At 43.3% G+C, this 12,206-nt stretch overlaps 1 protein-coding gene and 1 long non-coding RNA gene across 2 annotated transcripts in view; one reads left to right on the top strand and one right to left on the bottom strand.

Moving 5' to 3' along the window:
- LOC116584572 overlaps positions 1–1,299 on the bottom strand; it is a 36,960-nt gene extending 35,661 nt beyond the window's left edge. Inside the window, exon 1 of the long non-coding RNA XR_004283238.1 lies at positions 1,197–1,299. This is a non-coding gene — a long non-coding RNA (uncharacterized LOC116584572). The remainder of the gene's footprint in view (positions 1–1,196) is intronic.
- The window catches only part of PAPSS1 (3'-phosphoadenosine 5'-phosphosulfate synthase 1), a 99,295-nt gene continuing 88,369 nt past the window's right edge, over positions 1,281–12,206 (top strand). Inside the window, exon 1 of the mRNA XM_032333085.1 lies at positions 1,281–1,448. Within this exon, the coding sequence (XP_032188976.1) occupies positions 1,389–1,448 (60 nt within the window). The 5' untranslated portion in view covers positions 1,281–1,388. The remainder of the gene's footprint in view (positions 1,449–12,206) is intronic.

Genomic DNA, 12,206 nt, shown 5'->3' with positions numbered 1-12,206 from the left:
GTTAAGTAAACAAAGTTAGATTTCCATTTTAGAAGTACTCTGACAGCAATTCAAGAACGGTGTGTGTGACGGGTGTGGGCAGCCGCTGCACAGGTGGGAGGATGCCTAGTAAAGGGTATTAGTTGTGATTCATCTTGGCAAGGCCTAATAAAACACAGCAACAGTGGGAGAAATAGAGAACTTATTTCCTAGCTTTTATTAAGTAACAACTTCAGGTCTTTGTGATTGAAGATCGTGTATGTGTGGAGGGGCACGGGAGGGTGGGAGGTGGAGAGTACGAGAAGCAGAGCTTCAGACAACTCTTTTCGTGCTGGGGAAAGCTGTGGAAAAGTCCTTAGAGTAATGAGATGGGGGCGAGAACCCGAAGAGGAAGCTCCCCCATATCCCAGCCCATTTTCCTATTAACTAGTCCTGTAATAATTAGGTGAACTGGAAAATGTCCTGTACGGGTGGGCTACCCTGTGGTAACCAGCAGACTTCCCTAAGCCTGGATTTCAGTCCTCTTAAGAATTTCCGGAAAAGCTAGTAAATAGTAGCCCGTTTGGCCTATCGGATGAGAATCACTGGACGGAAATCTCCGGCTATGAAGAGCGGTCTCCAAGTGGGAAGGAGGCACCTTGCAGATAACCAAGAATCCCAGTCAAGATATTAATTATTGATGACCAAGGATGGGGTATTGACTGTTTTTTGAAGTTGTGCGCCGCTGAGCAGAATTTTAAAGCCACTAGGCGGAACGTGTGACGAATGAGCTGTTCGGTCAATCATTTCTTCTCTTTGTGAGGCTGTAAAATCCCTTTTTAAATGTCACCAGGGTGACAAGGATACCAATTGGGCACACAGGAGACCGGCAGCCAAGCTAAAGGAGGAAAAGCTAGAGGGGCAAGAGACTACATCAGTGTCTTCTCCCAACCAGCATCAGCTGAAAGGGAGCCCAGCACGCTAAAAGCTGAGAGCCAGGTATCTCCTTTGCCCTTCCGTGGGCAGCCAGCGCCTGCCACTCGCTTCCAGACTCAGCGCCTGCGCAGCACGAGGGGGGAAGCTGAGGAGAAGCCAAGAAACTTCCACGACTACCTTCCCAGGCCCCGCCCCTTCCTCAGAATCGAGAGGGAGGAGCGTCGCGCGAGCTCCGAGCTCTAAAGCCCCGCCCCCAACTCTGGCCAAGGTTCGCGCCCGCCGGTTCGCCCCTCCCTACATACCTCAGCTCCAGACCCATTTCGGAGGCGCGACCTACGCGCCACGCAGGAGGCACGAGCACGAGCGCGTGCGTACGTAAGCGCGCGCCGACCCCAGCGCGAAGAGGCCCCGCCTTCCCGTCCCGCCCCCTCCGGCCTCTCCTCTTGCTACGCTCGGGGAGGTGAGGATCCCGGCACCCGCGCGCACTCGGCGGTATGGAGGTCCCTGGGAGCCTGTGCAAGAAAGTCAAGCTGAGCAATAATGCGCAGAATTGGGTGAGTCGGGGCAGCGGAGCGAAGGAGGCTCTGCGAGGCTGTGGCTGCAGCTCGTTCCGGAGCCGCTGCTTTCCTCCCGCCTCCTCTGCATCCTCCGTGGACTCGGGGATGGTACCCGAGGCCGCGGCGCCTCCCAGCTGGATTGGTGGGGGTACCAGACGGGCTGGCGCGGCGGGGGTCTCCGGCTGGGCGCGGTGTGCGGTCCGACCCACCTTCTGGGGGCGAAGAATGCCCTCTTCCCCAGCTCCTCGGCTCCGAAGAGACCTGGAAGATAATCTTTTGAGAGTGAGCTGTCGGCTGCTGAAGCGTAAACCCCCGACGGCGGATGCTGCCCGCATCCCTTGAAGTGGCCTGAAGGTCTGTAGAGGAGGCGGAGGCGGAGGCGGGCGCGTTTGGTGCGTTCTGGTTTTTCTTGGCTCTGCCGGTGCACTTAGCCCAGGTTTGGATCCATCTCCACGTCTTTCCATTTCTGAGTTTCAGTGTGAAGGGAGAGTACCCAACAATGTGGCCATTCATGAGTTGAGACTGCTCTGAACTGAGGTTCTTTGTGGCTCGGTATTAAATTGGAATGTCTAACAAATAACATGATGGAGTTTTAAGGACTCGGTTTCTGGAGACAGTAAGGTATGGGAAGACTAATGGTTTATAACGTTTAGCAAGAACTGCCGGTTGGATTTGATGGTCTAGTGCTGTGCCCTCAGAAGGTTGCTTCCTTCCTTAATTATTTGATGATCAACAGCCTTAAGATTTTGTAAGTATAGAGCAGATTGCAGTGGGGGAGGGGGAGGCAGTGTCCAACTTTTGAGTCAGGAAAGGAAATGGTTTTCAATTTACATGGGTTTTTATTTCACAGTACGATACCCTCACGAGGTTTAATTTTAAATGCAGCCTTGCGAACTTGCATCATTACCCTTGATGAGTCAAAGAAAAAGAAGCCGTTTCAGGCAAATACTCGTTTGAAGTCGTGAATTTACCATATCTGTTCTTACCAAGGATTCTCATCTGATTCCTTTCCCCTTTTAACATTAACATGATAAGCAGGGAAAGGAGATAAAGGTGAATTACAACACTGGAATGAGCATTGGGCTACTGGCATGGTCTTTGGTCCCAGCTTTGTCATTTGGTAGCTGAGTGCTCTAAGGGAAAACCGTCTATCTCTGAATTTCAGCCGACTTAACAAGGATGTAATAGTGTGCATTTCACTGGGCTGTTTCGAGGAGTAAACAAAATAATGAATTTGAAGTTTCGATGAAATCGATGTAAGTAATTTAGTATTGCTCCTGTACCTTGAAGTACTTCTTAGTTAGGGAAATAAGGTTGACTAAATTAAGGTATTTACAGATAATTTTAGTTACACCATCCATTATTTATTAACTTTTGCCGAATAGGTGTGTGTTCTTTGTAGAGACCTGTGCTGCTCATGGAGAAGATGAAATATGAGGGACTCCATGCTTACCTTCCAGTTGCTCATGGCCTGGTTGGGCTTGTAAGTGGCATTTGCCAGGTGATGAATATATCTGACCACAGTGAGTGGTGTAAGACATGTTTTATTGAAATTTAGAGCAGAGATTAGTTTATCCTGGGTGTTTGGGGAGGGTTTATGGAGGTGAAATGTACTCAGATTTGTGAGTCAGAGGGGCACTGAATAAATAAGGGCTAGGAATAAGAATTAATATTATTTTTACTCCAGGAACATTGAAGAAACCTGTTTACTCTGGGGAATTTTTAAAAAAAATATTTTTATTTGGGGCGCCTGCATGGCTTGGTGGGTTAAGTCTTCTGCCTTCGGCTCATGGTCCCAGGGTCTTGGCATTGAGCCCCGCATGGGGTTCTGCTAGGTGGGGAGCCTGCTTCCCCCCTCTCTCTGCCTGCCTCTCTGCCTACTTGTGATCTCTGTCTGTCAGATAAATAAATAAAATCTTAAAAAAATACGTATATTTATTTATTTGAGAGAGGGGCAGAGGTCTAGGGAGTGTGTGTTGGGGGAGGGGCAGAGGGAGAGAATCTTTAAGCAGACTTCCTGAGCATGCCACCCATCTTGGGGCTTCCTCTCCTGACCCTGAGATCATGACCTTGGCCTAAACCAATAGTTGAACACTTAACTGACTGAGTCACCCAGTTGTCCCAACTCTGGAGAATTTTTATTGAGGATTGGAGTGACGTTTGAATGGGTAAGGTGGGGCTTTGCTGAGTTAAGACTTGATTCTGTGGGAAATTTTAGAGGAGGCTAGAATTTTTAATTTTATGGGCCTTAGAAGTCTTTTTTTGCCCCAATAGAGAACATCCCTCATATTTCCCTTTCACATACTTAAGTCAGCTGATAGACACTAGTGTAAAGAACATATCCATACAGTTTTAAGTATCCATCACATGATGAAATTGGATTTCTAGGAAGCCTGGGCTGCTGAGGAAATTAAATACTGCTAGAGCCCAGATGTGGAAGCCCTGGAGAACAGACAGGGTTATAGTGAGGTTTTAATGAGTTAATAGATTTGAAGCATGCCTAGTGCATGAGCACTATTTAAGTTTTTCTTGGTATGAATTCAAGTGTGAGGGTACAAAGAGCCAGACTAAGGTGGTGGGGGGAATAGTAGAATAGGTGCGTTAAAAACACTCAAAGAAGAGTAAGAAGGAGCTAACTAGAATTAGGGGATGAAAGAGAGAGGCTGGTTAAAAGTTGATCCTGAGGTTTTAGTCCTGGGAAATGGGGAGAAGGGTGGTGACATGCTGGGAAATGGGGAAGTGAGTTGGGGGCTGGAGTAATGGTGATAATAGTTAAACACTGAAGGAGAGTTACTGGGTACCTGATACTGCCTGAAATGTTTTACCTAAATTAACTTACTGAGTTTTTGCAGCATTTCTGAAGTGGGTGTCATGAGAGATAGTCCTTTAAAGCTGCCTGGGCTCAGATCTGGGCTCCACTATTTACTAATCATGTGATCTTTGGCTAGTCTCTTACTTTCTCTGTATCTGTATCTGTATCTTTATCTCTATAACATGGAAATGCTAGTCTTACTGGGGTGTTGTGAAGATTGAAAGGCACTAATATAAGAAAAACGCTTAGAACAGTGTCTGGCATACAGTAAGCATTATGTCTGGTTCTTATTTATTTATTTATTTATTTATTTGCAGTTACCCTCTTCATTACAAGTAGTATTTCTACATTACAGATGAAGAAACTGAGGCACAGAGAGGTCGTAGAATTTGTTAGTGGTGGATCCAGTTTTCAGCTTGCTGAGTGTGAGGGACAGCTTTAGTAGATATGCTTTCCAGTAGAAATATAATGTGAGCCACATATATAGTTTAAAATTTTGGGGCACCTGGGTGGCTCAGTGGGTTGAGCCTCTGCCTTCGGCTCGGGTGGTGATCCCAGGGTCCTGGGATCGAGCCCCACATCGGGCTCTCTGCTCTGCAGGGAGCCTGCTTCCTCCTCTCTCTCTGCTTGCCTCTCTGCCTACTTGTGATCTCTGTCAGATAAATTAAAAAAAAAAAAAATCTTTAAAATTTTAGAGGGCCCATTACAGAAAGTGAGAAGAAACAGGTTGAAATAAATGTTAATAATGTATTTTATTTACCCCACCATATCTAAAACAGTCATTTCAATATAAATGTAACTTCAATTCTACCATAATCAATATAAAATTACTAAGATATTTCACTTACATGTATATTTTACATGTGCACATCTCAGTTCTGACCAGCCTCTTTTCAAATACTCAGTAGGAACATGTGGACAACACAACGGTAGGGACTGAATTGGGTTAAGGTTGGAAATAAAGATTTAATTGTTAAATTTGAGTTAGAGAATACAGTGAAAAAAGAGAGTAAGTCCTAAGCTTTGCGTAGTATCTCCTGTGAAAGAGCAGGTAAAAGCAGTGGATTCAGGAGAGATAGACAAAGACATGGGAAAATGTCATGTTACAGGATTGGGAATGTTAATTAGTATTACAGGAAGGTGTCTCCATATGTCTACAAGAATGGGAAAGAGAAATCAGGAGTGAACTTGCTCCATTAGCTTCCTCTTAGCTCAGTCCAACAAAGCACTGGATGTAATGAATATCATTCTCCATCTGATAGAGCCTTTCTCCAATGGGATCAGCTTTTATCTGCCCTTGGGAGGAGTGTGTTAGCTGGGCTGAGGGAAATGTGGGGCACTCAGTTCAGGCCCAAGTTTCTTTACCCACTTGGTAAAATCATGTTGGCTTGAATTACTTGCTTGGACCTGCCTCATGATGGAGTTGGAGCCTCCTGCCCACAGAGTCATCTGACATTCAGAAGCACATATAGTCTCACTGTAGTTTGGCTTATCATTCCCCTTTCTCCCACCACTCCCCAATTTTCCATAGCTCCCTATCTCCAGCCTCAACATCCCTTCCATCCTTTCCATCATGGTTTTACACAAGCCCTTTCCTTCTGCCTGAGATGCCTGTTAGCCTTTATTACTTACTAAAATCTTCAGAGCGGTGGGCTACTTTACCATATGGCATGGCTCTTCTCTGTGCACACACTCTTGCATGTTGCTGAATTGTTGCACCCTTGTATTATGTTGCATGCTGCTATTACCATAGATTATGTAGTGAGATTTCATTACAGATGTGCTGTGTCTACACTTTGCTCATACAGCAGGATGGGGATAAGGCGTATTGTATAGAGTAAGCTTTGGTGCTTCAGATATGAAAAGCCTATACAACATTAATATCTCTGCATAGCTTAAGTTAGAGAATGAACTCCATACATGGTAGGGCTCAAATTACAGTTCTGTCATTAACCACCTGTGTGATCATGGGTACATTACCTAATGCCTCTGAGCCTCCCTCTCCTCAAATGTAAAAATGTGGATAATAAAACAGAGCTTATAGTGGGGATAATAGTACATCCCTTCTGGTGCTGCCATAAGGTTTAAATAAGTCAGTGTATTTGAAGCACAGTGGTGGTACCTGGCACATGAGCAGTATTTAAGGTGTTCTTGTTATTATTTATTTATCAAATATTTAATATCATCTTTGTGCAAGCCTTTGTTCTAGGTACTAGGGGACACAGTGGTGAAAAAAATCCTACCCACTCTCATGGATGTTGCATTTTCTGTAGCAAGGAGTTAATTGAAAGGTAAATGAATGAATAAGGTAATTTTTCCTTTTACCGGTTCTACCTTTTTGAGCCATTTGTTCCTTATAGTGCTATATGCCTTTCCTAGAAGGGCAGTGGCCCTTTCTAGATTTGGGGGAAGACCGAGGTGGAACAAAAAGAAATGAGCCTGCAGATATGGAACACACAGCTGATGAAAAGCTGGGAAGAGGCCAGTATATTCATTCTTCAAAACATTGGTCTGACTGTGGTCGGACGTAGGTATTGATCTTCCTTCTGGAAGTCAGGGAGATGCTGCTGGAAAAATTGCATAAAGAAGAGGGAAACAAAAAACAAAGAGGAAAAGCCTCTACTAAGAATGGACTCTTTATGTTGACTAACACCAATAACAAGGATGATAGCAAGGTCTGGATCTGTGTTGTCTGACCTGATAGCTGCTAGCCACGTGTGGCAACTTAAATTTAGTTAAAATTAAGTGAAATAAAGCATTCTCCTTCATTGCATTCACCCCATTTCACACGCCACATTGCCTGTGGATCTAGTGACCAGTGTTTTGGGCAGTGCAGTATAGGACCTTTTCATGGTCTCGGAAGGTTGAACAGGGCAGGTCTAGATAATACCTTTGGGATGGCTGCCAACACTTTTTTCTACTCTCTCTGTATTTATGTATTCATTTTTACTTTTAGGGGAAGGAAATATCAAGCTAGTGGCTTCTTTGGAATCCTGCTTCTGGGCGATTCTGCAGCCCTGACTTCTGGTAGGGTACCACAGTGTTCGCCTTCCCTTAGCAGATCTGTGGCTCTCAGTGTGAATTATGAAATGAGCTTTGCCTGGGTCTATTACATTGACTTTGGAGGGGTAGTCCTCTACTTCAACGGTTCTCAACCAGGTAAAATTCTGCCACTCCTAAGGGGGTTTTTTGGTGACGTCTGGAGACAGTTATGTTTGTTATGTGTGTGCGCACGCACACACTGTGGGGCTTCTGGCATCTGTTGGATAGAGGCCAGGGAAGCTGCTAGACATCCCACAGAACACAGGATAGTGCCCACAACAGATAATTACCTGGTTCTAAAAGTCATTAATGCTGAAATTGAGAAACATTATTTTATCCTTGGCTTTGAGTAAGAAGAAGAAAAAAAACCTGCCCAACTGAAATGCAAACTTAGTAATTTAAAGTAAAATCTAGTTGATAATACCATTTTCTCATCCACCAGCATGGAAGTGACCATCTTTTGTTCTGAGACAGATCAATTATTTATAACATACTAATGACACAATAGTCAAACTCCAATCCTGAATCGTTTTGAAAGCAAGTTCCTAAGTAATTTAAGTGAAGAGAGTAACTTTTCCTTTTGGTATTTACCTAAGTGGTAGTTATTTCTGTGAAATACCGTTTAAGAATACAGTTCTTTACCAAGTGAGTTTTAACTGAATAAAAATGCCAGGAACTTCGTTTGATTCCATAGGTCTGGGGTGGAGCCTCAGATTCACTTCCTGACCGGAAACCTCCTTCCAGTGAATGTGAATATTAGACATTTATAGAAGTCCAGTTTTTAATTTTTAGGTGAATGTAGCCATTATTCTGTCTCTTCTCTCTAGTTTCTTTGATGCTTGCATCCCTTACCTCAGTCTCTTATATGTTTGTACAGTTCGTTGTTTTTTCACTATATTCATGGAGTTGTATCACCATCACCAATATCCAATTTTAGAACATTTTCATTGCCCCCAGAAGAAATCCCAAACCCATGAGCATTCATTCCCCTTCCTACCCCTTCCTCCCTCCTCTGTAACTCCTGACAACCAGTAATCTACTTTCTGTTTCTGGATTTCCCTATTCCAAACTTTCCTATAAATGGAATCATACAACCTATGGCCTACTGTGTCTGGCTTCTTTAACTTAGCATAATGTTTTCAAGGTTCATCCATGCTGTAGTGTGTTATCAAACTCCCTTCCTTCCGATGTTTGGATAATATTCCATTTTATGGATATATACCATTTTGTTTTAACTGTTCATCAGTTGATGGACATTTGAGTTGTTTCTCTTCTTTGGCTATTATGGGTAATGTTGCTGTGAACATTCGTTTACACGTTTTTGTGTGTACTCTCCTATGGCTTTAGTAGTTAATTTCAACTTCTGAGGGAGGCGTTAGTGTATTTTTGTCTGCCCAGCTTCTGAGCTCCTTCTTATGTGTAGTTACTCTGGTGGGAGGCACAGGGGTCTGTCATGGTGTAAAGATTTCTTTACGTGTTTATAGTTTGTCTCCTCCTCTGAAATGATTTTATTTTATTTTATTTTATTTATGTCTAGAAGGTCTAGAAGTGTCTAGAAGGGATCAATCACCAAATAATCTTGGATTCATTTCTGACTTATAGGAATCTCTTACAGCTGGGTTTTCCACCTGGAGGTCATCCAGGGGCCCTCCCATTAAAGGTATTAACATTATAAATTTCCCGTTAAATATTTAAATGTTACTTAATCTTTAAAACAGACCTGTTGGAGAGCTGTCATGTATGTACAGAGCACATGCATGATAGTTGACGGCAATCAGGTAAGCGTACCAGGAACTTTGTTTGATTCCAAAGGTCTGGGGTGGACACTGAGATTCACTTCCTGACCGAAACATCCTAGTGTCTGCTGTGCGACATGTTTCGCCATAGCAAGGTTTTAAGCGTAGCATTTTCAAATTTTCTCAGTCTTCAGGAATGTATGATCTAAACTTTTGCTGTTTGACTTTGGCTTGTTAATATTCAGAAGATTAACTTCAGTGGTCAGTAACTGCACGATGCGATCGGTAACTCTGTGAAGTAAAGGCTTCTCCTTGTGTGTACTCTACCATCTCTCCAGTGTATTCACGTGATACTCTGCCTTCTCTCCATAGTACGTCTTGAAACATAAAAGAAACATTCCTGTTATCATTTCAGAGATTCTCTTTGGGGACCACACTGTTATAGCAGTCAGTTTAAGGAGGGTGGTGGGGTGGCTGATGGATGTGGAGTCCAGAATTACTCTTGATATTTGGCCTATGCTCTGTGCTTTTACAGATTTCACTTAAAAAGGCAGTTTTTCATCAGATCATAGGAAACTCACAAAGCATACAGTTCTTTAAATGACATCATAGAAAAAGTTAATTTCTCCCATAGGGAAGTGGATAAAATAATAAAACCGCCCATGTGGAAATTAAGGTGGGTCAGAAAAGGTACCCAGGGCCACTTGTGTACATCATGGCAGACATTTGTAGAATGTGTAGAAAATGCGCTCCACAAATATCAGAGGCCTTGTGATGTTAGCCTAGAAGAAACAGGACTGATGGTTGTTTAGCCCCAAGTGGACAAAGTGAGTAAATTCTCTTGGAAAGAATTATCCCACTTCTGCTAGACTAAAGATTTCTGAATGTCAGTCAGCATTTCATTTTTAAGTTATACAGAGAAAACAAATCATGCTTTAAAATAAATGCCTCAGATCTAACTAGCACTGACTAGGCACATGGAAAGAGGTTGGGCACTGCAGAAAATAGAACTGTTAACTCATGTGCTTGACCTACCCTCTCAAAAAAGTCCAACTGTATATACATAGAAAGGCAGCTGAAAGTATAAAACAGTCCCTAAAGAACAAATTATATGGGCAGTAAGTATTACAGGGACTGCTGAGTGTATGTACCAAGCCACATAAATGTTTCTACAAACCTCGCAGCCTCTTAAAGAAATTTGTAAGCCTGATTTCTCCGTCTTGTGGAGAGAAGCTCGGCCACTGACGACAGAGAGTAGGAATATAGAATCACTCACTTGGCCTTAGTGACTCACTGATGTCCTTTCTTCTGGTGGAATTCTAGGAAGGATTTGGCTAGCATGCGTGGAAAAGAAGGGAAGGGGGATTAAAAGAGTTTTTCTGTTGGAAGTGGCCTTTAGAGCCTTGGTAAAATTCAGGCATAATGCCACCACCTTGCCATTCCAGTAGTTTTTAAAAAAATGCACTTTGATTTACATTTTGAAACTGGGAGGTGGGGGATTGTGACAAATCTTTTCTAAGAGTGTTTTTTAATATGAAAAATGTCAAGCACACATAGGCATTAAGCCTCCTTAGACTGCCATATCTGCTGCCAGAAGTTTTTTTAAAGGTTGGAGCAAGGAACCCTGAGGTAGCATTCTTTTCTCATGGTTAAAATAGACAGCCTCTGCTTATCTTTATTTTCTCCAGATCACATCCTCCATTGTTGATAGCTTCTCAGGTAATTTTGACATTCTACTCAATTTAAAAAGAAAAACAAGAGATATTTTACAGGGCCAGAATGAATTAAAATTCATCCAGTACATGTTTCTTCTTGCCCTAAAGCAGAATAACTTGGAATAAACCCCAAAGCAAAATGACCCCAGTCAAACAGGTTCTGCCAGTGTAGGCAGCTAACTCACCAAGCACCTTCCTGAAACCACCCCTTCAACCCCCTCCCTCAGGCTCTGCTCCCTTCTCCCCAGGCAGCTGGGCTGAAAGCTGAACCTAGTGACTGATGGGAAGAGGTGTCACTGATTCCCAAGAGATGAAGACTTCCACGTGTGGAACCTTGTTTTTGTTTAAGATCTTGGAAATGTAGAGCTGGAAAATAATGTTTGCTTCATTAGTTCATTGAAAAGAAATAGGTAGGGAGATCCATATTATAATTTTTTAAAAGTGATGATTGAACACGTAGAGTATAATTTTATTGGAAATGCGTTTGTTCATGAGATGATTAGTGGGGGAGGGGTGCAGTTTTTGTGGTGTGCCTGTTAAAAGAATTGTCAGATTGTCCCTTTGGCCACAAAGGGTTTTCTGCAATGAGTGATAGTAGGACTCAGAAAGGTAGAGAGATGCTTTGTCTTATACGCTAGGAGGATCGTGGAGGGGGAGGTGGGAGAAGAGATCCGGCACCTCAGGCAGAGACCATTTTTAGAAAGGACTACCATCTAAAAGTTGATCTGGACAGAAATATATTCCTTTACAAATTCATACTTTTAAAGCAGCCCTTCCCCGCCCCCCCCCCCCAACCCACAAAAAACCATGGTTCCTGCTTCTGTAGTTGCAAGGCTGTTTATTCCCCGTTTTGAAGACACCCCCCCCACCCCGCCCCGCCAAACTACAGCTCTGGTTGGATCCACCCGGGTTGTTTTTCCTTCCTTCTGTGTCCCTGAAGTGGCTGTGGAACACAGGACCTGGTGACTGGTGTTGCTTTGAATTGATGATTGTTGGCTTCACGTGAGTCATTCGGACTGCATGTCCACCATCCTAGACTTCCCTGGTCCCTTGTGCTCACTCTGCACTCTCTCTGGAGGCGCTAACCCCAGAAGTCATCACAAGTCTTAAGTGTCCTCGTATTGCTGAAGCCTTGGCTGGCCACCCTGTCGAAATGTCACTTCTCTGAAATTTTTTCACAATTTTGCTTTGTTTACTTTTTTCTTTTCAGTATTTGTTCCTGCCTAACTTATATAATTTATTTATCCTCGGCCCCTTTCATTAGTCCAGGGCTTTCAAACTCTAGCTTGCATCCTAATCGATTGGAGGTCTTTAAAATACAGATTGTTGGGCCCTACCCCAGAGTTTTGGATTCCCTTGGCCTTGGGGCAGGACCTGACATTTCATTTCTTTTCTTTCTTTCTTTATTTCTTTCTTTCTTTCTTTCTTTTTTTAAAGATTTTATTTATTT

This window comes from Mustela erminea, chromosome 2 (genome assembly GCF_009829155.1).
Source record: "Mustela erminea isolate mMusErm1 chromosome 2, mMusErm1.Pri, whole genome shotgun sequence".
Classification (NCBI taxonomy): domain Eukaryota; kingdom Metazoa; phylum Chordata; class Mammalia; order Carnivora; family Mustelidae; genus Mustela; species Mustela erminea.
The sequence above is the reverse complement of the archived record's forward strand: the minus strand, read 5'-3'. Positions and strand labels throughout refer to the sequence as shown.